General features: G+C 35.8%; 1 protein-coding gene and 1 pseudogene across 1 annotated transcript in view; one reads left to right on the top strand and one right to left on the bottom strand.

Annotated features, from left to right (window-relative positions):
* Window positions 1-307: 307 nt before the first annotated feature.
* The window catches only part of TMPRSS11D (transmembrane serine protease 11D), a 77631-nt gene continuing 51854 nt past the window's right edge, over window positions 308-26084 (bottom strand). The window contains exons 4-10 of the mRNA XM_049886165.1: window positions 25777-25844; window positions 19483-19640; window positions 14556-14594; window positions 10888-11065; window positions 5311-5570; window positions 3657-3799; window positions 308-469 (exon numbers count right to left, since the gene is read on the bottom strand). Coding sequence (XP_049742122.1) covers window positions 308-469; window positions 3657-3799; window positions 5311-5570; window positions 10888-11065; window positions 14556-14594; window positions 19483-19640; window positions 25777-25844 — 1008 coding nt within the window. The remainder of the gene's footprint in view (window positions 470-3656; window positions 3800-5310; window positions 5571-10887; window positions 11066-14555; window positions 14595-19482; window positions 19641-25776; window positions 25845-26084) is intronic.
* On the top strand, window positions 22036-22396 carry LOC126077148 (transcription initiation factor TFIID subunit 13-like; annotated as a pseudogene).

Genomic DNA, 26084 nt, shown 5'->3' with positions numbered 1-26084 from the left:
TGGGAGCAGGTTGCCACTTCTGTCTCCATGGAGTGGCTGGTGAGTTCAAACTACCGACCTTTTAGTTAACAGCAGAACGCTTAACCATTGCACCACTAGGGCACCTTCACCCATACATAGCCACGGTAATAAGCAACATTCATATAGTTTCCTTTAGAAAATGTAAGATCCTTAATATTAGAGAAAGATTAAATGGTATTAGTTAAAACACGTTAATGCAACATGTTGTTCAAATAGACACTTCAGTCTTTAGGATTTCAGACAGGCACATCTGTAGACAGACTGCAACAGAGATGCATTTATTGGGCTAGATCCCAGTTTGTTGGGCAATCCAGTCACGGTAGGCTGTCACTCTAGTGTACACTCCTGGTTTATCTGCCTTACCACATTGATACCCCCAGCTTACTATCCCCACAAGGAACCAAAGTCGCCGAGAATCTTCTTGTACTAGTGGGCCACCAGAGTCACCCTGAAGAAAACAGAATGAGTACTTATTCAGTGTGAAGACAATGCCAGCACATTTCAGAGTTACTCTCTGTAGTAGCAGAGGAAGAAGTAACATCCATTATAACAATATAATGGCAGCCTGACATTTCATACTGAAATATTATACCAGGTCATGCAAAAATTACTGGACTTATCCAAGTATAGAAGTTGTTCCTTCAGCAAGTCTGAGAAAAAGATGAGAAGTACATTTCCCAGACTTCCTTCAGTTGACTGCCTGTTTGACTCCTACTAATTCCAGGCTTCACCTTCTCCAGGAAGCCTTCTCTGACCTGCTCCTTTTCTCCTCACTCCCACCTCTTTCCATCTTTGGGCTGGATTGGTTTTTGATTGCCTGTGTTCCCATATCTCTATCACTTCTTATTCATTATTTTATAAAATCATATTTCTGTGCTGCTTTGAACTTACCCTCAATAGGTTAGCTGTCTTTGTTACAGCAGCTGGCCATTTCTGTGAAACTCAGTGCATCTGTGATTCTTGTATAATTTGGTTTCCCCTGATAGACTATAAGCTTCTTTGGGGCAGGGACATAGCCATTCTATACACTGCTGTATCCTAAGCTTCTAGTTTGTAGGATATGTTAAATAAATATTTGCTGAATGAGTAAGTTTCTAGAAGCCTCATTTATCTTCATATCCATAGCACCCTACATGGTGTCAGATTCATAGTATATCCTTGAAAACTGTACTTTTGGTGAGTAATTGAAAAGAAATTTATATGACATTGAGTCAAACACTCCTTTTGAAATACTTAACAGCCAATTATAACAATAAACCAGCCAAAAATATTTATCACGTAATAAGCTAGTTATTGAGACAAATCTTACATGCTGTGAGTTATCTTTGGATTCTGGAGTTAGATAGCCTGGGTTTGAATCTTGATTCCTTCATTTACTAGCTATGTGACCTTGGGTAAGTGATTTAATTGCTCTCTGTGCCTCAGTTTCCTCATCTGTAAATAATGTTTTTATGAGCTTAAGCAAATTAACATATAAAGCACTTTAAGCCAAGCCTGGTGTATAATCAGGACTAATAAAAGCCAGCTATTATTACTAAGTGTGCCTCTGGAATAGTTTGGCATACATTTGGCTGCTCTTAGTAGATAGTTCTCCTCATACCTATTTAATTACTGGTCTAGGTGGGGAGAAGGTAAGTATGCGAATCACCAACTTGCACGGCAAGCACGAGATGGAGGCACTTGCCTCCTTTAGATCATTCGTACGTACTCCAGTTACCTTCCTATCATTGCGCTTTTGCTGCTTTTTCTTCTCTAGCAAGAAATTTCTCTGTATGATATCTTTGCCAGAGTGGGAAGCAAATGTTAAACTTTGAGGGCCAAGTAATTTTTCCTGTACCTGGCCAGCTTTGCTGCCTGTCTGCAGGCATTCGAGCTTTGTCTTTTCGACTACAGCCTTGCTGAGTGAAAGAATGTGTACTGTGCATTGAGCTAGCACAGCGCCTGTCACATTAAAAGTGATATATTTTAATTGAAAGAACGAATGAAGAAAAACAATGAACTGAAACAAATAGGATTTCATAAGAACTTGTAAAAAGTACAATTTTTTTAAGGCACAAACTCTATGCATTATAGTATTTTGGCAGAAAATTGATGAGGCCTGGAATGGAACACATAGGCAAGGCTTCATGATGAACTATTACTGAACTGGGCTCGATGGAAGAGCAGAATTTGTACACACAGCAGGTAAGGGGCATCATAAATGAGTAAAGCATGAGTAACACCCTTTTAAATCTCCCAAGTCAGGTTTAACTAACGCTTTTAGGAGATCAAGAATTATGAGTGTGGAGGTGTATTGTTTATTTGATGGGTGAATTCTTTGGAAAACTATTATGAAACTTGACAATTTGCTGTTAGAAGGTTAGCAATAAAAGAGGAGTGGGAAGGGGAGCAAGAGCACTCCCTGCCACAGAGATGTCTCCACTTAAAAGAAATAAAGGGCAGAGTGGGTAATTAACAGTACTTTGTAAATTGAGAAACAATTCCCCTCCACTCACACACACAACTTGCAGTCAATAATAATGCTTCATTTGGGGGAAGGTGCTTATGGATTGGGTTCTTCGCACAAAATATTATTTCTTATCCACTTTTCCAAGAATGTAAAGACTAAATATGGAATTCAGTAACATTTGGTAGAAAGAATAAACCTTATATTTCTGCGTATAATTTACCCGTGAAAGTAACAGCAGATTCCTCAATAAAAACAGATTGATTTTTTACTTAATTCCAGGCTACAAGAATTTTTAATTTCTTACACTAAGTAGTTATTTCCGTTACTATATGGGGTCAGGTTAAGGAACCCTGGAGGTGCAGTGGTTAAGCACTTGGCTGCTAACCAAATGGTCAGCAGTTCAAACTCATCAGCTGCTCTGTGGCAGGAAGATGTGGCAGTCTGCTTCTGTAAAGATTACAGCCTTGTAAACCCTATGGGGCAGTTCTACTCTGTCCTATAAGGTCACTATCAGTTGGAATCGACTCAATGGCAATGTGTTTGGTTTGGTTTGGGTTTGGGGTTGGGTTTCAGATATACGAGGAAAACCTATCAAAAGGCTTAAACACATCAATTCAGTTCAGTTAATTTGATTAAAAAATTTAACATTAAAATTTTTATTCTAATTACTAATGAAAATTTCGTAATTATTGTTTGCTTTTGTATATTTGCTTGAAAAACTCTAGGCTAGGGCTAAATATTTATTCTAATTTTTTTACATTTGTGCTTTTTCACAGCTGTGGGAGCTGTTGTGACTCAAATAATTAGGCTTTTGGCATAAATTTTCTACCTTCAAGGTGCTAATATTCAGTTATATTTAGATTTTAAAATTTAATTATTGTCTGACTTTTAATGAATAAATCTTTTATTTTATTATTGATTATAGAGGTTAAGGAATTCAAGTCTAGGTATGTATAATTATTGAGCTTGTATGCATGGCCACTTTGCATTCTACTGGTCGAAATTTAGTTTTCATGATAGGTTAACTCCATATAAGAATTTTATTTCCAAAATCTAGATAATAAATTGCAGAGAATCAGGGCTAAATATTTTAACTGTATTAGCTTTATGTCTATTATAAAATCACATACTAATAAATGCTTACAAAGTTCTTGGATGATGACAATGATACATTATCTTGACTTACCTGGCAGGCATCTGCTCCACCATCAGGAAGTCCAGCACATAGCATTCCAGGCAAAACAGCTCCGTTATAACTAGCTGGTGCATTGCATACGTTATTGCTTATTATATAAACTTTTGCTTGCTCTAGATCTGGAACTGTGTTGCCTGTCAAATGTAAAACAGAAAGTAAATGGATTTCAGGATATATAAATTAATGACTCTATGGTGAATATTGCTCCTTAGAAGCAAGGATGGCAAGGCTACATCTCATATGCTTTGGACATGTTATCAGGAGGAATCAGTCTTGGAGAAGGACATCAGGCTTGGTAAAGTGGAAGGTCAGTGGAAAAGAGGAAGATCCTCAACGAGATGGATTGACACAGTGGTTGCAACAGTGGACTCAAGCGTAACAAATACTTTAAGGATGGCTGGGCAGTGTTTCGTTCTGTCGTACATGGGGTCGCTATGATTTGGAACTGACTTGATGGTACCTAACAACTACAACATGGTGAATATGGGAAGGAACAAATGTATTCCAAGCATTATTCCCTGTTCAGCAAGGAAGGCTATTGAATACGTTCTTAGGAGTTTCTTCCCAATAAAGGTTCCCATAGTAGAGAAGGATAACTGCTTTACATAGATCAATTTTTCTCTTTTTGCTATAGCTTTCTGATACAGAGCTCCTTAGACCTTGAGGGAAAATAAATTTCCTGTGTTAAAAGTGACCAGTAGCATTTCAATTATCCACCGATCAACTTTATATTGGAAAATTACGTATTGAATGTCCTTTAATCTAACAGCAAAAGAGAAAACAATCTGTTTTCAGGCTAAAGCACTAATCTATTTTAAGCTGATGTTTTTTCAAAATTGGCAATGCTATAGTTTTACATAATCGGCACAAATTCTATTTGCTATACCAGATTTCTTTGGGTAGTGAAAATACAGACATATTTTCTTGGGCAGTAAAGCTTTTGTATTATTCCTCAGAGAGACAATCTACAACATGGGTAAAAAGCTGTGGAAATTGTTGGCACCACCTTTCCACTATCTGGCTGATATTCTTATTTTCTCCTTAGCTCTCTTCGAATTGCCCTCCCTTTTATTTTTACAGTCAGTAAAGAAGCATAAGCAATGCTTATGTACACCAGAGTTCCTTGCCCTAGTTGTTGTTTCCAGGTGCCTTTGAGTGAGCTCTGACTCATAATGACCTTATAGATAACAAAACAGAACTTTGCTTGGTCCTGTACCATCTTCATGATCTTTGATGTATTTGAGTCCATTGCTTTAGCTACTGTGTCAATCCATCTCATTGTCCTAGAGGCAGGAGTTAACTTCTTTTCAGAATACTTTAGTACTGCAAATGCCTTTAAAGTATATATATCTGAATCCTTTTTTTAAATAGGGGAGTCATCTGAGTGCTAGAGAGTCTCTGAATCTGGATGGTCATTAAAGAATATCGTATTCATTTTATCTTACACTTCCTTTGAGTGTATTTGGGAAATCTCCATGGTTTCTAGGGGCACTGCTTTGACTTGCTGAGGGAACTCAGGAATAACCAGAATATAGGATGATTCTGTCCACAGAACCTGTCCTCCGGATGTTCCTTAATTTAAAATGTGTTTAATAGAAAATAACAGTGTTTTCTGTTGTTGTTTTGTTTTTCCTGAGATACTTACCACCATAGATTTGAGATCCCCATCCTGTTACATAAGCAGTAGAACCAGGCAAAATATACTGGGTAGGTGCTGGGAGACACACTTTATGGATATTTTTGGTAAAGGTGACTCCTTGGTTAAGTTGTACAAGTGCGATATCATTTTCACGAGTTTCAGGGTTATAATTTTTATGGACTAAAATAGTCCTTATGCTTATTTTCTGTTTAGGAAATCTTGTAGAAAGACCAAAGGTGACAGTCCATTGATAAGGATCAGAGTAGCTAAAAAATATGAGAACATGTTATTTGAATAGAGAATTGTAAGCATTTCGAATATTTGGATTTCATGTTTGCCACTTTCCCCCCTCCCCATTTGGAACTATTTGATTGACATCTCTTTGCTATATATTCCTGCATTACAAGCTAGTAAATGGATTTAACTCTTACGGCAGAATGAATGATCATTTATCTAAAGAAACAGAAAGATTTTAGAAAATATGTTTTGGGCGATGAATTTCTTGGTGCTTTTCTATTCCAGTGAGGATTTCCTGCAACTTTGATGACCATTACTGTAGGGTAAAACTCCCCTTTGATCTTTCCCTTTCCTAAAATCTCTCTTCTAACCAATTAGCAAGTCTGAAATAATGACAATTTTAGTTTTGACTCATTTCTTCCAATTCTTCTGTTTTTTTTTCCTTGCCTTTAGCCAGAAGTTCCATTTTAGTAGTAGTAGTGAGGGGCATCTTTGTCTTGTTAATGTATGAATGATTTTTCTGCAGTAAGTTTAATGCATGTTGAAAATTTTGATACATATCACATATATATTATATACAATCTATATATAAACACATATAATATACATACATGCATACATAATTATGTTGTGTATATGTTTTTTTTTTTATATGTATATAGATAGAGAGAGAGCAAGAGGGAGAGAGGAGACAAAACACTAACATAAAAAAAGTAGGAAAAAAAAGTAGGGCATTATCTTTGTGGCCTAGGAATTGTGACTTTTTAGATCAACTCTCAAAACATAAACCATAAGTTAAAAAATGGGTTAAATTAAATCAAAATTAAACATACCATAGACAAGTTTAGTGGATGAATGAGAAACCATGAAAATATAATTGCAGTGTTTGATATCTAAAACTCTTGTAGAATATACAAAAAACTTCTATAAACCCAAAATAAAAGGACAGGAAAACCATTATAAAATGGGAAAAGAATACTAATAGGTAATTCATGGAAGGGGAAGTCCAAACAGCTAATAGATATATGCAAAGATACTCAAACTCACTAATAATCTGAGAAATGTAAATTATAGCAATGAGATTTTAACTTATATTCATGAGAATGATAAAAATTAAAAAGGAGAATGAAACTAAATGTCAGTGAGGAGAAGAAACGGGATTTCTTTTGCACTGTGGGTGAAGATGTTAACAGTTACAGCCCTTCTGGAAAGCATTCTGCCCTTTTGGAAAGTATTTAAGAGGCTGTCCATGTACTACTCGGTATGTATCTCAAAGAAATTCCTGAAGGTTTATAAAAATACACATATGAAGATTTGTGTTTGTAAGTACTCTTTGTGGCATTGGGAAGTTGGAGCAACCCAGCTGGATGAACGAATATGGTGGATGAATGCTATGGAATGCTATGCACCAGCGAACCAGATGAAAATTTGCAGAGTTGAGTGAAACCAGTAAGAAACAATGAGACTTATTATACAATGCTACTTATATAAATTAAGAGCATATCCACCCCAAACAACACTATAGGTTTTGCAGGTTCATGTATTTTTAAAGACATATTTCAAATCTATTAGTGCGAAATCTGTGCGAGGAGGGCAGTTGAAGGAGGGGCCCAGAAATGACAGGAGAAAATAATAAAGTAAAAAGAGAAAAAGGCCTCACATACTGAGGCAAATAAGGATCTGTGAACTGGAGAGTTGACTAGCTAAACATTGGTCCTAAGGCTGAAGAAAAACAAAATGTAAAAAATAACAATTGAAGGGTATTTTGGAGTTTGAATAGTGAATTGATACAGAAAATAAAAATTATATGTGCAAGAAACTTTTATAAGGTACAGTAGTTTGTGTAAGAGTGAACCCTAATTAAAAATTTTAAAGAAAAAATATTTAAAACAAGCAAATCCATGATTTTACATCCATTTTTTTTTGCTCAGTATCTTTACAGAATATTGTTCCTGTATTAAAGTTATATTGTGAAGATTCTTTCTCTTCTTTCTTTCTTTCTTCCCTCCCTCCCTTGCTTCCTTTTTCCATCCCTCCCTTCTTTCTAGCAAATGAATAAGAGCACGGTTTTAGAACCAGCTAGATTTGGATTTAAATTTTGGCTATACCATAGTTGGTGACCATGAGTTGGAATCGACTCAGTGGCAACTGACAGAAACGTGCCACATACTAGCAGTGTTATTTAGGGCAAGTTATTTAATCTCACTGATTCTTCATTTATTTATAATGAAAAATGTGATTAGTAATACCCTCTCACATAGCTTTAAGTATAAACTGAGGCAAGTGAAGTGTGTCAAGTACAATGCTTGGCACAGAGTAAGCACCCAATAAAGATAGCTATTATTTTCATTAAGTATAGTTTAACAAGCCATTACTAAGTATCTATTTATATAAGGGATAGTATGAGTCTCTTGGAATAAAAAATTATTACTAATTTATGATCTCTGCCCTTAAGGAGCTCCACACACTTGTGGAGGAGACTGACAGGGACAAATAAGTTATAATAAATCACAGAGACTACTGTTTAAGATAGATAAGCACATTTCTGTGGGAATAGGATGGTAGGGAACAGAGCACTAGCAAAAGCTTCACAAAAGAGGTACTAATTCAAGAGCGCTCCCTAAGAGGGCTTTATCACTTCTGTGTATCTTGACGTAGGGTTGGTCATGCCCCAAACAAACTCGTATTGATAGGTTCTCAGTGCCTATCAGGTTAAGCTGGGAATCTATAGGGAGGATGCAGACATATAGTTTATGTGATTTGTTAGCTCTAGTGGATTAATCTTGGTAGTGACTCAAAGGATTTGAGGAAGCAGAATTCAAAAATGTTCGAAGACTTAAAAATCATGGATTTCTTTTGTAATTATTGGTGATGTTTATAGCTGTGGTTTTCATTATAGTTATATTCTTTATTTAGATTTTTGTGTTTGGGCCTGAATGGGGATCAGAAGAGTACTGTTTCTATGCATCCTTGGCTATGTTAAGTGCCAGCCAAGTCCAGGCATTTCTGGTTCCCACACTCTGGAATGATTGAAATAAATTAATGCCATTCCTGCTGATTGGCCTTTTAGGTGGCAATGAAAATTGAAATGGCTTGTAAATTTTATTCCTTGTGTTACCTGGGAAACCCTGGTGGCGTAGTGGTTAAGTGCTACGGCTGCTAACCAAGAGAAGGGCAGTTTGAATCCACCAGGCGCTCCTTGGAAGCTCTATGGGGCAGTTCTACTCTGTCCTATAGAGTTGCTATGAGTTGGAATCGACTCGACGGCAGGGGGTTTGGTTTTTTTTTGGTTTGTATTACCTGAGATGTAGCAATAAATCAGAAATTTGCTAATTGTGGGAACATCTTTTAGAATAAATTTCAAGTTTATTCACTGTGTTTAAAAATGTCAAATTATAAGAAAGCTATAAGAAAAAATAATTTAGGATTTCCTAAAACTTTTGTATTTCCAAAAACTATGCACAAGTCTTGTTAACCTTCACACCTTCTTAATTTAACAAACACTTTTGTAACAAACACTTTTGTAACAAACACTGAATTATGAGGTACAAACCAAACCCACTTCCACAGAGTCAATTCTGACTCATAGTGACCCAATAGAACAGAGTAGAACTGCCCCATAGGGTTTCCAAGTAGTGGCTGGTAGATTTGAACTGCCGACCTTTTGGTTAGCAGCCTAACTCTTAACCACGGAGACACCAAGGCTCTGTGTTACGAGGTAGTGCCTTCAAATTTGCAAAAAGAATTTTTTTTGAAAGCCGTGAAGATTTAATAGAAGTCCAATAGGAAGAAATGGAGGTTTGGAAGGGACAACATTTCAGGGAGAGGAAGCAGATTAAGCAAATGCTTATAGGTGGGAAAGTGTAGGTAGAGTCCAGGGGAAAGAATAATGCTGTGTGGCCGAAGCTCAAGATTCATGCTTTGTGAAATAAGTCTAGACTGATATGTCTGTGAAGGGCTTTAGATACTAGTAAAGAGCTTGAGATTTAGACAGCAGTGAGTTATTAAAAGAGTCTAAGAGAATAGATATGATCAGGGACACCCTGAGTTCAGTTCGCCATCACTATTCTGAGTGAATTTTTGAGTTTCGTTCCATTAAAAAACAACTATTAGGATCTAGGTTGTCCCATGAATAAGATAGGTCTGAACTTAGCAGGTTTTCATCATGCCAAAGTCTGAAGAAGTTCTTTCCTGAGCAATATGACTTTTTCTTTATACCAACAGAATAAGATTATGCAACCTACCCACCACTGGCAGCTTAGTACCCTAGTGTTGGCAGTAGCCTTTAGTCCCCTTGATTAGGAATTATCTGAGAATTGTTAAAATTCATTTTATGTATGGCACTCACTGTAATTGATCATTATTTTTGTGCATGTATACCTCCAATGTTAGAATGTAAGCTCCCTGAAGGCAGAAGCAGTACTTTATATTAGTAGCTATAATACATAATTGACTCGACGGCAACGGGTTTTTTAATACATAATAACACTGTGTTCATGGCAGATGCTCAATAATTTTCTGAAAGAATAAATTAACGACAAATTAAGAGGTCAGCTGCTAACCAAAAGGTCAGGATTGCAAATCCACCAGCAGCTCCTTGGAAGCCCTTTGGCACAGTTCTCCTCTGCCCTATAGGATTGCTATGAGTCGGAATCAACTCAATAACTGGCTTGAGCTCGGGGCAGTCTGTATGTCAGCCATTAACCTGATGATCACCTTATATGATATAATGAACAAATCTCTGGAAATAATTCATTTTTCTAACACTTAACATATATTTATTTTAGCTTATTTAATCCCATCAATATCACTGAGACATAGATAATAATATCATCCCTAATTTGAAAAAAAAAAAAAAGTGAGGCTTAGAGAAATTCAGTAAATTTCCTAAGTTTTCATAGCTAGTATTTAAACATTCTGTTTCATAAACCATTGCTCTTCACCATGATGCTGCTGTATTACCTGGTGCAGAGAAATAACAGTAGATTATTGCCAAACTGAAGGAAAGATGGTAATTTTGCTATCGTGGATAGGAAGAAATGACTCATTAATTTTTTGAATTGGATTATTTCCAGCTCAATCTAATCAAGTTTAGTCTTGGAGGTAAACCAAGAAAACCAAACCCATTACCACGGAGTTGTTTCCTACTCATAGTGAACCTGTAGGACAAAGTGGAACTGCCCATCAGGGGTTTCAAGGAGTGGCTAGTGGATTTGAACTGCTGACCTTTTGGTTAGCAGCCGAGCTCTTAACTACTGCACCACCAGGGCTTCAGTCCTGGGGTTAGTGGGTAGAATTCTCATGTACATGTTTCTCCTAGTTGTCCACAGATGGCAGATAGCTCACCTTCTGAAGCAGTGAGCTGCTGTCAGGATCCACGTGTTACTGATTAGGGTGCCTCCGCAGTGGTGAACATTATGGAGCTGTAGACTGACTTGCCACGGCCAGTCTCCTTCCTCAGCCTTAGAGCCTCCTATGATTCTTTCATCCGACAACGTGATTAGGTCGGAACGGGCCCCACATTCTAACGAAAGAAGTACGTTAATGTACTGGAAAGATCATGATTCATTTGGGTTTGGGAGATGCTACAGGAGTTTCCACATTATTAATGTCTATTATGTCTCTTACCTTATCCTTCTGCCACATTCTGTACTCCTTCAGCCCCAACTGACACATATACAGAAATATGTTCTTCCCCAGGATATGCTAGACTTTCCAAGAACATGATCAATATGTTATATTTTTAGAGTACATATGTGACTACTATTGCCTATAGACTACATTTTTGAGAAGATTTCTCAATGTTAATTGGCATTTGGCTTCAAAATCTGGAAGAGTTTCAGAGTGTTTTGAAATTCCTTGTGTGTGGAATTTAAGATAGGTCAGTGCTGAATGTGCCAGCTTATGCCACAGATTCCCTGGGAAATGTCTTTCTTCTCTATAGTTTGCCACTCAAAGTATACTCCATGGACCTGCAGCATGGGCATCACCAAGGAACTTGTTAGAAGTGCTGACTGTCAGGATCCATACCAGGGATAAATCATAAGCTGCATTTTAATGAGATGCTCTGGTGATTTGTATGCACAATGAAGTTTGAAGAACACTGTTCTTGTCTAAAGGACTTTTTAGTGGATTGTAGTTCCTCATGGAGGTTCCAGACCACTTCCAGAATTGACTTATATTACCAAACGTCCCCTTGAGAAGGAGTTGCTTTCTGTCCAGAAAGTATCATCCAGGGTTAGTGAAGGTTTCAAGTGTCTAGATGAGGCTTATTTAAAAGTCTTAAGAAAGCCCATAAGGACTCCAATGTCCTGAGCTGATCTGGTGGGCTGATCACTCAAGTCTTCTCACCCTCCACTCCTATGGTTTTTCCTCTTATTTAGTCTATTACTAAGAACTTAGAGGTAAACCACCACCAACAATTTCTATTGCTGGGCTGGCTCTACCGTAGTGACCCTGCTTCTATAGGACAATTACCCAAAGGAATTTTTTTCTAACAGACTTCCCATATAGAGGAGGGTCAATCTTCCATCAAGAATATATATAGAACATAAGTTCCTCTTCAGCATTCCCCAAATTTCTCTAGTAAATTACTTAAGCACATTTTTATTAAAAAGAAGTATGAATTAAATATGTAAAACAAAACAAAACAAAAAAACCGTTGCCGTTGAGTTGATTCTGACTCATAGCGACTCTCTAGGACAGAGTAGAACTGCCCCACAAAGTTTCCAAGGAGCACCTGGTGGATTTGAACTGCTGAGGTCAGCAGCCTTAGCGCTTAATCACTACTCCGCCAGGGTTTCCAAATATGTAAAGAAGTTGAAAAACATCCATAGGGATAGCATCACTGTGTAAAATCACTTGTATTCGAAATAGGTCAGATATCCATGTGTAATGAACTAATTTCTAACGGTATACTATTGGCCAGAGAAGTACACTGTTGTTTTTAGGGATTATATTTCTGCTATCCTAGCCAAAGTGTATGTAGGATGCCATTTAAAAGTAGCAACTTCTTCTTCAGGCTATAGACCAAAACTGATGTGGGTTTTTATATACAATTTTTTTTTTTATTACACCTTATGATTAACCTGAATCCACAGCTAAGAAAGCTATTCTGTTTGTTAGGAGAAGCCACATAAATGGTGTCACCAAACATAATTTACAATCTGCAGAAATGCCACCACAGAACCAGGGCAGGACTTGTTTCATAAAGCTGCCAAGAAAATTTTCATGAGGCCAAGCTTGAGTACAGAGTCGGTGGTAGGGTATTGTTACTTCCTCCCTCTTCGAAAAGAAGGGAAAAATCTAAACATCACTCTGTGGGCCAAAAGGATCAACAATATCTCTCAAAAACAATCCATCTTGGTAAAGGTAAATATAAAAGTCAGCATTATTGAACTTTTGGTTTGTAACTCCTCTTTTATTTATATATACATATATAATTTAAAAGGCAAATGTTTAAAACAATATTTATAAAGCTTAAGTTAGTGGGCACACATATAAAGGTGTAATCAGTGACAATAATACTATAAAGAGGGAGGGAGGGAGATATAAAAGAGCAAAGTGTTTGTATACTATTGAAGCTAAGTTGGTATTATTCAGACTAGGTTGTTATAAGCTTAAGAGGTTAATTGTAATCAGCAATGTAACCACTAAGAAAATAAAGAATGTACAGGAAAAGAGATAAGGGAATTAAAATGGTATGCTACCAAAAATAAACTAAATACAAAATAAAAAGCAGTAATGGAGGAATTGAAGAACAAAAAGTATATAAGACATACAGGAAAAAAAAATAGCTAAATGGCAGAAGTAAGTCCTTCCTTATTAGTAATTACTCTAAGTGTAAGTGAATTAAACTTTCCAATTTAAAGGCAGAGATTGGCAGAATGGATTAAAAACAAAATAAAAAACAAACAAAAAACAAAACATGATCTATCTCCATACTGTCTATAGGAGACTCATTTTAGGTATAAATACACAAAGAGGTTGAAAGTAAAAAGATAGAAAAAGATATTCCATACTGAGAGTAACCAAAAGAGAGTTGGGGTGGCTATATTACTGTAAGACAAAAAAGTAGGTTTTAATTTTAAAAAGTTTCCAAGAGACAAAAAAAAAAAAAAAAGAGACAAAGAGGACATTATTTATTGATAAAGGTTTCAGCCCATCAAGAAGATATAACAGTTGTAAACATATAAGCACTTAACAACAGAGCCCCGAAATATATGAAGCAAACATTGGCAGAATTGAAAGGAGAAATAGACTTCAATACCCCAACTTAAATAATGGACAGAAAAACCAGTCAGAAGATAAATAAGGAATCAGAGGATTTGAAAAATACTATAAACCAGTCATGCCTAACACATATACAGAACACCACTCAACAACTGCAGAATACACATTTTTCTCAAGTCTAAATGGAATAGTCTCCAGAATAGACAATAAGTGAAGCCAAAAAATAAGTCTTAATAAATTTAAAAAGGTTGAAATCATACAAAATATCTTTTCTAACCACAGTGGAATGGAACTAGAAATCAATAACAGAAGGAAAATTGGAGAATTCACAAATAAGGGAAATAACACACTCTTAAAAAAAATCCACCTGAATAAACTAAGAATTAAGGCATCAATTTAGCTTAACTAGTAAAAAGTTTCTGCCTTGAGCATTATGCTCTTTTAAGAATTATCTACATGAGATAAATGACAACAACAACATGAAAGATTAAATGGGAACCTTAGCGGGTGGTGAATTTATCTTAATGAGGGAGGAACAACTTAGAAAAGGAAGGTGGAAATAGTTGCACAACTTGAAGAATGTAGTCAATGTCACTGAATTGTACACATAGAAATGGTTGAATTGGTGTATGTTTTGTTGTATATATTCTCAACAACAACAATGTAAATTAAAAAATTATAATCTACCATGAATTAAAAAGAAATGCGCTGCCTTGGCAAAGAGTACAATGGACTCCTTATATTTTGGTAAACTATACTTACAAAATAATTGAGAAACTTACCTTTGGTGAAAATATCTGCAGCATCTTGATCAGTAATTGCTGGTGTTAAAAAGACATGGAGAATGAAATCAGTACAAGAAGGACTGTACGTCATTTCACATTGATTTCTCAAAGTGTAGTACTCAGATAACCAGAATCAGAATCAAGAGGAAGGCTTGCTAGAATGCACATTCCCAGGATCCATGTCAGACCTGCTGAAAGAATCTCTAGGGAATAGACCCTTGAAATCTCCTTCTAATTTAATTTGATGCACACTAATTGGAACCTACTTGAAGGGTTTGGTTTAAATGCTCCTGCTTTAATTCTTCATCAAATATTTAAAAGATATCCTGCTATCATGTCAATCAGTTTAGTTGGGAAGATAGAAATATAAGCAAGTCATTTTGACACAATATGATGAATGTTTTATATCTACTGGTACTATTCTCAGTGCTGTTAACAAAATACAGGGGCCCTACCCTTACAAAGGTCCTTGGGTTGTGTAAACGGTTTGCACTTGACTACTGCCTTAAAGCAGTTTGAATCCACTCAATGATGCCACAGAAGAAATGCCTGGTAATCTGCTTCCATAAAGATTACAGCCAACCAAACCTTATGGAGCTATTCTACCCTGTAACGCGTGAGGTTGCTAGGAGTTGGAATTGACTCACTGTCAATGGGCTTGGTTTGATTTACCTTTATGTAATTTATAGACAGAAATTAATCCAAAAAAAAAAATCATCCAAATAAATGTAAATGCAAAGTGGAGAGGCAAAACCAGAGTAATTAATGTTATCTGAGAGAATCACAGAAGTTGTCATGGAGGAAATAATAATAATAATAAGCTGGATTTCGAAGAGCTAAAAGGAGTTTTTCAGGCAGACAGAACAGGTGAAAAGGTATTCCAAGTGGCAGATGGTTGCAAATGCATAAAGGTGTAAGAGTGTTTGTAGAACAATAAAGTTAGTAAAACAAGAGCATAGATTGCATTAACCGTAGGGAATTGATGGGAGAAAATGGAAAAGAAACTGTCAGTATTAGACAGTAAAAGTTTCTCTATTCCGATTTAAGGTCTGATTATAGGGCAGTTTTCTCTGCATGTCCTACAGCAATCTCAAACTCAGTGTCATAAAATTTTATCCAAAATTTGGGGCCGACATTATATTCCCTCCATTAGTAAGTGACACCACTTCCACCAGTAACTTGAAATCTGAAATTATCTCCAATTCCTCCTTTCTCATTAGTCACACATTTAATCAGTCTCTAGGTTCTGTGCCTTCTAGCCCCCAAATACTCTTTGAATTTGCCCCATTCCTCCCATCCATTTTTTTAAAAATAATATTTTATTGTGTTTTCAGTGAAAACCTTACAAGGAAATCTGGTTTCCATTTGACAATTTCTACAGAAATTGTTCAATGACATTGGTTACATTTTTCACAATGCATCAACCTTCTCTTTAATTGCATTCTGGTTGTTCCATTTCCAGTATTCTAGTTTCCCTGCCCTCTTATCGTCTTATCTTTGCTTTAGAGTAATTGTTGACCTTTTGGTTTCATACAGATGTTTTTTTGATGGGGCACTATCCTCATGGATAATATCTTCTATTTTGTGTGTTGTTGTTGTGCTGTTTGATGCTGTCTCGTTGGTTCTGATTAATAACAACCCCATGTACAACAGAATGAAACATTGCCCAGTCTTTTGCTATCTTCATAATTGTTGCTATGTTTGACTTCGTTGTTGCAGCCATTGTGTCAGTCCATCTTGTTGAGAGTCTTGCTCTTTTTTGCTGTCTCTTTTGTGTGCCAATCTGTTATTTAGCTAAAAGGTGACCTTGGAATAGTTTTGGTTAAAGGTTTAAAGAATATCTCCGGGCAATAGTCTCAGGGAGTCCTCCAGTCTCAGCTGGTCCAGTTAAGTCTGGACTTTTCAAGAGTTTGAGTTCTGTTCTGTGCTTTTCTCCCATTCTATCAGGGTTCATCTATTACAACCCGGATCAGAACAGTCATAGTGGTAGCTAGGCACCATCTACTTCTGCCTCCCATTCCTTTTGCTACTTTAATTCACGCTTTCATCATTTGTCACCTCTACCATCAAACTGGAAATCCTGGTAGCATAGTGGTCAAGTGCTATGGCTGCTAACCAAGAGGTCAGCGGTTCAAATCTGCCAGGTGCTCCTTGGAAACTCTATGGGGCAGTTTACTCTGTCCTATAGGGTCACTATGAGTCGGAATCGACTCGATGGCAGTGGGTTTGGTTTGGTTTGGTTACCATCAAACTGGGTTCGTTCCCTCCTCTCTTGCCCTTTTTCAGCTCGTACACCTCTGTTTTGCCTGGCTGATTTTTCTGAAAGGATATGTTATATCATGTCCTTCCCTGCTTGATATCATTTAGTGGCTTCTCATTTTCTGTAAAATAAATCCAAATCTCTGAAACAGGTTTTCATGCTTTTGAATATCAATTTATGGAACCTATTTCCCGCCAGAAACTTCACAAGGCTTGCGTATCACATCTGCTTTGCATGCCTCAATGGGCCCAAATAATCCTTTTGTGAGGAAATAAAAAGAGCTGACCACTTTTCATTCTTTGAGCAAGAGAGACCTTGTTCACATACAGACAATTGTCTAACTTTTCTAACTGGGGACAACACAACTATTTATAGGATATGGTTGTGTGAGGAGGAAATGAAGAAAAAAAAAACAGGCACTTAAAACCATGTATAAAACAAAGTGAGTGCTCGGTAAATATCAGATGTTTTGCTGACAGTGATGAGGATAATGACAATACAAACCAATCATTCCAGCAGGCCTCTTTCTTACTTGTTCTATAAAAGCATTATGTTTATTACAGGCTGTCTTTTCTCATGCTCTCCATCTCCAGCAATATTCTTTCTCTCTTTCAAAAATATGGAAATACCACCCATCTTTTAAAGTTGAAGTACATTCTCCTTCATGAAGCTTTTTTTGAGAAATTTCAGGCACTTTGGTATCTTCCTTTCCTGAATTTCTGTAGCAGTTATTTATTGTCTATGCTCCCTTTTTGGCTCTTGATCATATGCTCTCTTCTTTGTCAACACTCTTGTGTTGGAATGTCTTTCTCTTCAACCAGATTATGACCTCCTGGGAGGGGGGGACCATTATTATGCTACTCTTGTATTCCCACATTTGGTTAATACAGTGCTAAACAAATAACGCACGCTTGGGAAGTGTTTTTGGAAGAATTCCTTAAATGTGTGGGAGTGGAGGTAATATTCATTTACTTAAAAAACTGGATGGCACTGGAATCAACTAGTTAGAAAGAGGGGGCAGGCCACTGAGCTAGAGTAGTATCCTGAAGGTTGGTGCTCTGCCAAATGTTAACTCGTTCGTTACAGGTGGAGGGGTCCAGAACAGAGGACGGAGGGATTTGGAGGGGCTGAGGAAATGCTTTGTGGGCCTGATTTATCAACAAATAGGAAAATATTTCAATCTTTTAGCAACTAGTAGTGAGGCAACAGATACATACTGATTGATTCCCAGCCCAGTGTGGGAGCCACCAATATCCTTGTAATCTCAAGCTTATTATGAGGAGGTCATGTCATTAAACTACCAGTATTTGACAAAGTTGGACAGGTGTGCATAAATTCTATGCATATATTAAGTAACTCTTTTAGTCATACAACAAACATTTATTGAACATCTCCTATATACTAGGTAATGGGTGGCAGAAGGAGAGTAGGATGAACAAGATAGACTGGTTCTTGACTTTATGAAGCTTACAGAGTAGTGATGAAGACAATACAAAAGTTGCACACACATTTGCAATTTCAACTGTGATAAGTGATATGAATGAGTCTATGACACAGGCAAATAATTCAGTAATGAGAGTTAGAGAAAGTTTCCCTGAGAAAGCAATGTTTCAGCTGAGAAATGAAGGATGCAAACCAGTAATCTGGGAAGTATTATAAGAAACTGGAACAATGTATGCAAAGGCCCCCTGGGGCAGGAATCAGCTTGGAAGATGGAGAAAAAGAAAGTGTGGCCAGATTATTATGAACGAGAAAGAGAGTGGTACAATAAGTGGCTGAGGGGTAAGTATAAACAAGATCTTGCAGGGTTTTAGGCAAAGTGAACATATCATTTATTGTCCAAGCTAGGATACTTTTTACAGTGAAAGGGAGAAATATTAATAATGGTTCTTAGGCAATTGTCATGAACTGAGACTGCCCTGGCAATCCAGGAAGCATGGTATCCTACTTACAAGTGATGGCTTTATAAATTTTACATTATGAGAAGCCATGAGACACTTTTAAGCATGATCGCATTTGTATTTAAAAATCTCTTTGGCTGATATGTGGTCGATAGACAGGAAGCAGCCAAGAAAAGATGTAAAGAGAGTAGTAAGGAGACTGTTACAGGATTTCAAGTGAGAGACAATGTTGGCTTCGACCAGGATGGTAGCTATAGGGAAAATGGGAATACATTCAAGATAGACAGAGGTAAAGGGGATTTTCAAAGAGGACCTAGAGAGGAGTGAGAGAGGAGCTGACAGGTGTTCAAGTTTCCTTCTTTATTCTACATTTATGGGGTACCCTTCAATTACGCACCAAGTCCTATGTTGGGTGAGGTGGATCATTAATTAAATTGCTCTTGGACCTTGAACAGTTATTTACCCTTCCAATAGCATATTCACAAATTAAACATCTGACAATAACATCCCTTACAAGAAGTGTTGGGAGGGATAATTAATAAAGAATTTTTAGCAAGTAAAATTTATTATATGAGTGTTAAATTATTATTTAAATCTTTGAATGTTTTGTTAGAATCATGAGCTGTATCTAAATTATTAATATGTTATTTTCATAAAGTTTAATTCCGAGGAAAGAAAAATCAGCCTCTGATTAAAGTGAGAATTAGAATTGGTTAAATTGTGGGATATATCAAAATAAATTGGCATATAAAATTATACTTACATGTTATCTCAGTTGAAGGACTTATATCCAAGTTTCCAGAATTATTCAGCATTTGGTGTAAAACAGACTCAATTCTGCTTTTCATTGATGCTCCATTGTTATTTCTAGCAAATCGAAACTTCATGACAACATCTGCTATCACACCACTACCACCTCGCCTATGAACCATAAAGGTATTAAAAAAAAGATAACTATGATAATTTTCTGCTGTTATAATTATGTGCCCCTCTTGATTAAGCTTTTTTTTTTTAAATAGACAAATTTCACTTTGAGCAGATTCAAATAACACTGTTTGCATATGTAATAACGTATCATAAGGCTACTCCACAAATCTGACTTCAATGCACAGTACACTATACCCATCATACAATATAGCTTGGCTTTGAAGTCAGTATTCCAGGGTTTGAATACCAGCTCTGCCATTTACTATGTGACTTTGGCTAAGTGATTTAAGTTTCTTAGATTTTCTGTATCTAAGTTTCCTCATATGTAAAAGGGGTTGTTATGAAGATTATATAAATTAACATATGCAGAACTTTTGGGAAAAGTGGGTAAAAAAAAAAGGTAGTTTACAGTAAGTACACTGTAAGTGCTAGCCATTAGTAGACTTCAGAAATATTAAAAAAAAAAACTGTTCTCATTAAACAAATTTCTAAAGAGTGGAGATTACATATTTATATGAGACATTCAAATTTTTTTTGTATCTAGACCTATTTATCTGCCTACAAATGCGAATTTTAACTTTTGTAGTCATATATTAAGATTTTATTTCTTATTTCAATTAATTAGACACATTCCTTACAGTAAGTCTTGTTTCTTCTATTAAGGGCTATAATTACCTAGAACCGAGATAATTTCTACTTCCTTCCATGGAAATTACCACATAAACTACTTCCTCCTGAAATTGGCTGTCCTCCTTTGTGGACTGTATTTAGACAATAATGCATATTAGGCAATTTTGTTTTTGGCGCATTCATATTTCTGTTTGTGGAGTCTTCTTTTTTTTTTTCACTGCAGGCCTCCTTCTCCTATCTCAGTTGCCAATTTTGACTTAATATTTACTCTAGGTAAGATTTAATATTTATTTAGAAAATATTAAATAAGTACCTTCTTGTGCTAGGCACTCTTCTAAGTTTCAGAAATTAGCTGTGACCAAGATAGACAGTTGTTATTCTCATGGATCTTGAAGTCTGGTTGGAAAAGCAGACCCTGAACAAGTAATTACAGCTTCTATTTTGAGAAACATGGAAGTCTAAATAACTTGAAGTCCTTTCCATATAAAACAACCAGAAATGCTAGAAAAATGTAATAAATAACTCTTGAGATGCAAAGCTGAGGTCACACGAAAGTATGGAAAAATGCCTGAAGACCAAATTATAAAGAAGAACCTGAATATTATGATGGTAAGCTCTAGAATATCCAACAGGCCTGAGTTTTAACATTTACATGGAGCTTATTTATTTATTTAGAGATGAGGTTTGGGGCTACTGCAAAACAGAGAGTTGGATTTTTGGCTTCAGAATAAGGTAAGGATTCTCAAAGAACCGTCAGTGAAAGCATAGATTACAAAGAGAAAAAATATGCCCATCATCTCATAAAATAAAAAGAGAATTTATCTGTCTCAGAGGTCCAGTTCTGTATAGAAAAAAAAAAGGTTTCTCCTGAGAATTCATAATCACGGGGCTGGCTGTAGTAATGTTTTGGATTTGCATTAATACTATCTGCATGATCCTAAAGTCCCCTAAGAAATTACACTTCCCTCTTCCCCCCTCTGCCTCCCCTACCAAATGATTCAGGTGTTACTGATCTCCTTACAGTGTCTGATAGAAGTAAAAGCTCTTGGAAGTATGAGTTTTAAATCCAGGATTCATAGATTTGTACTTACAAAATGAAATTAAAGATAAAGATGCAATCCAAGGGTAAACAATACATCACGAGCCAGAATTAGCAGAGCAAGAAGGGCATCCTCAAAAATTTCTCATAATAATATTAACAGTTAGATAAGTATACTTTAAATGACTAATGACATAAAAGGAATCCTAACTATGAGAAAGTGTAGAACATTATTTAAAAAAAAAAAGACCAAGCAGATTTTCAGAAGAAACAAATAGAGTTTGCAGAGAGGAAAACATAGTCATTGAAATAAAAAACTCAGTGGATGGGTTACACAGAATATTAGATAAAGCTGAACAGAAATTAGTAAACTGATGATAGAGATAAAGAAATTACACAGAAAGGAACACAGATAAAGAGATGAAACAGATCAAAGAGAGGTTGCACAACGTACACCTAAAGCAATACTAAAGAAGACCATAGAAAAAATAAAGGAGCAGCAATATTAAAAGAGATACCGAGAGTTATCCAGAATTGATGAAGTCATGAAGCTTCAGATCACAATGAGTGTGAAGCACAACAAATAAAAGAAAATGCTCACATAAACACGTCATCATAAAACTCTGAATACCAAAGACAAAGAGATTTTCAAATAATAAGAAAAGACTAGTTATTGGTTGAAAAAAGCCATTTAGAGTGAGAGGTTGGCAAACTGGTGGGATGGCAGATGAGGAAGAAGATCCTACCTTTGAGGAAGAAAGTGGAGAAATTGGAGGAGGTGCCGAAGGTGGACAGGGCAAAAGAAAGAGACTTTTTTTTCCTAAAGAATTACCATATGTAATGTATGGGTTTAGAGATGACCAAAATCCTCACACCAAATCAGTAGATGTTCTTGAAGACCTTGTCATTAAGTTCATCACTGAAATGGCTCACAAGGCAATGTCAATTGGAAGACAAGGTTGAGTGTCTTTTTGATTGGAAAGGACCGAGAAAGTTTGCTAGGGTTAAAGACTTCCTTACTATGAACAAAGAATTGAAAAGAGCTAGAAAAGCATTTGATGATGCAAACTAAGGATCTTGACACATTATGCAATTTCTGAAGCTTTGTTAGCTTCTGGGGAAACTGTATATAGTAACAATATTTTCTACCCTAAGGTTCTGACATCTAACCATGTAAATGAAAGGTGGAGAAATACAAAATTTTCAGCCTTTATTTTCATGTCTTTGATCTTAGATTGTTATTTGAGCCTTCAACTACCTGCCTTTATATTACATACTTGAATTACTTAGTGGGTTTAAATGACCACACATAAGTTACTTTCTGACTATCTAAATGACAAAGTAGTATTTATGTGTTAGGTGTTTTGTGCTGTTGTAGGCTGTACTGTAGCTATTTAATATGTGAAATCGAAACAGCACCTTTGATCCTATGATAGCTGAGATGTGTTTCATGTATTCTCAAGTTTCTAGACAACAGTAGTCTGAGAGATTATTAAAGGTAGTGAACTGGTTTATGTTTCTCTTAAGTAGAAGAAGATTTAGGGAAATATAGACTTTGTAAGAATATTTGTGTGTCTTAAAAGATCATTTAATAGTCCTCTTGAGATAATAAGAGTATTTTATTTGAGAAACTAAAAGTTTCATATGAATGTTTCAGTGTTGGGAGGCTTTTTTGATTGAAAACTTTGGGGCTTATGCATACAATTTGTGGTGTTAGGAGAACTCATTTTTCAGATCAGAGTAAATCTAAAAATAAATGCTTTCAGTATCAGGAATAAAAAAAATTGCTTAAAAAGCTGATGGCAACATAAGCATTTGGGTTAGTGTTTTGTTAACATATTTGTTAGTTCTTGTACATTGTGGAAATATATACTTGACTAAAACTGTATGTGGCTATGCAAACTGCTTTTGTAGTTCAGGAAAAGCAAGTTTTTTAGTGTGTTTAGCTATATTATATTAAATTGTTATTGCACTTAAAATAAGGATCAATATTTAAAGGTATCTCTGAATATTACTATTTGTGAAATTGAATGTTTTGTGCACCCTTATAAACATTATCTATAAATCAGTACTTGGGAAAATTTTACTTTCTTAATCTATTGATACAAGGAATAAAGTTGGACAAATTAAACAGGAAAAAAACAAAGCAAAAACTAGCTACAAAGGAAAATTATGACTGACAGAAGACTTCTTAATAGCAATACTGGAAATCAGTATATAATTATATCTTCAAAGTACTGAGAGAAAAGAGCTGTGAACTTCAGATTTTATATCCATATTAATCTATAACATGACGATGAAGCTAAAATATTTCTCAGAACAAAATTTTTAAAAAGACAGTTTATCACTTAGGTACTCTTATGAAAGGATTTATGAAGGAAGTACTTCATTAGGAAGGAAATAGAACTCAGATTGAGGAAGTCAGATACGAGAAGAAAAAGGAAACGGTAAACTAAAAAGGCATTGACAGTACAGGAAACAATTATAGTGACTAATTTGGAGGCATTAAAAATAGGGTCACTGAGTCAGAATGAACTCAATGGCAATGGGTTTGTTTTTTTGTTTTGGAACTAAAACATCACTGATAATAGCATGAATAAGAGATTAAAGTTATAAGTTATTTGGAAGAAGCGTAGAGGGTTAAGCCAAACTTCCTTGTTAAAATTTTAAGGATAATCACTAAGAGAGATGGAATGTAAACCTTCTAAACTAGTGGGAGAAAAAGAGAAAATGAAGAAAACTCAATCATCCAAAAGAACACAAGGTAGTAAGAGAAGGAAGCTTATAAAAAGCAGGATAAAGAGCATGAAATAATATGGAAGATATAAATCCAAATACAATAGTCATTAAAATAACTGTATGTTGACTAAACTTGACAGCTAAAGGGCAAAACAGTTAGAATGCTGTCTGCTGGCTTTTGGAAAAATATCTAACGTATAAAAAATCAAAAACAAAACCCTCATTGCCACTGAGTCTGTTTCGACTCATAGCGACCCTATAGGACAGAGTAGAACTGCCCCATTGAGTTTCCAAGGAGTGCCTGGTGGATTCAAACTGCTGATGTTTTGGTTAGCAGGCATAGCTCTACCCCACCAGGGTTTTCTAACACATAAAAAAAACACCAAACCCAGTGCCATCAAGTCCATTCCGACTCACAGCGACCCTACAGGACAGGGTAGAACTGCCCCATAGAGTTTCCAAGGAGCGTCTGGCGGATTCGAACTGCCGACCCTTTGGTTAGCAGCCATAGCACTTAACCACTCTGCCACGAGGGTTTAAGGACATATAAATGCTGAAACTAAAAGGGTGGATAAAAATACACTGAATAAGTACAAGAAAGTCAGTGTTGCCATACTAATGTTAGATATGAGAGATTTTAAGATGAAAAACATATATTTGGGATAAAGAGGATTAATACCTTGCTAAAAGAAAAAAAAATTTTTTTAAAGAAAAAAAATTCTGAGGAAGATATAACAAGTCTAAACATATAGGTACCTAGTTATACGTCCACAAAATATGTTGAACAAGGAGTAACAGACAAATCCATAGTGGTAGATTTTAGTTGAACAAGATAATTTTTAAGCTTAATAGGTAGGAAAAACATTGATCCTTCAGAAACAGACTCTTAGACATACGTAAACAATGTATTTCAGAAGTGGCATCACAAATCTGAAGGAAAATGACTCCTACAGAAAAAAATTAAATACATCATACCATGCACAAACATAAAGCCTGCATATGAATTTTCATGAGAAAAAATTTGGGAGAATGTCTTTGTATACTTGTGGAGGAAGGATTTCTTAAATAAGATATTTTGCAACTAATGTACCACAACAAAAGATACCATAAACAAAGTGTAAAGATAGCTACCAATAGCAAGAATATATTTGCAGCTTATATTGGACAAATGTTTGGTACATAAGTAAATACAGAACTCTTACGAATGAACAAGAAAAAGACTAACAAACAATGGAAAAAAAGGAAAAGATATGAATATGCAATTCAAAGAAGAGGGATCCTTGATGAACTATGAATATATGAACAGATGCTCAAACAGTGCTAAGTGTTTTAAACTTATTCATTTATGTAATCTTCATAACGACCCTATTAAAAAGGCACTGCTATTATTACATTTTGCAATGGAAGAAACTAAGGCACAGAGAGGTTAAGTAACTTGCCACTGGTCACACAGCTAATGGGAATTGGTACTGGGATTTGGATTAAGGCAGTTTGGCTCTGGAGCCAATACTCTTTATCACTGTAAGTGTAAAACTACAGAATAATATCATTTCACACCTGTTGGATTGGTGAGAATTAAATTAAAGTCTGTCTATACCCTAAATAGATCATATGCTAGGATACTATTTTCATAATATTACAACAAATTGTGCAAACTTCATCATTCATGCTGTGAGCAAAAAGCATCTATGCTGATAAATTTTTTGATATAGTTTCACTCACCTGAGTTTGACAACATGAGCTCTGATGAACTGATTTCTTAAATTTGATTCTTTGAATGCTTTAGTCACCTGTAGAAAGAAAGGAAAAAAAAAAAAAAGAAATCTCTCTGTAATTACAGTTCTTTCTCTCCTTTCTCCTTCCTCCCAATCTTGCAACATGGGACTGATGGTTAATGAGGAATAGAGAGGCCTGGGTTTTCAGTTTGGTTCAGTTCCTTCATAGTTACATATTGGATTGTTTTAGGCAGGGTATGTAACCTTTCAATGCCGTGCCTATTTCTTCATCTGTCACACAAAGATAATAACAGT

The sequence above is a fragment of the Elephas maximus genome, chromosome 5 (genome assembly GCF_024166365.1).
Source record: "Elephas maximus indicus isolate mEleMax1 chromosome 5, mEleMax1 primary haplotype, whole genome shotgun sequence".
Classification (NCBI taxonomy): Eukaryota; Metazoa; Chordata; class Mammalia; order Proboscidea; family Elephantidae; genus Elephas; species Elephas maximus.
The sequence above is the reverse complement of the archived record's forward strand: the minus strand, read 5'-3'. Positions and strand labels throughout refer to the sequence as shown.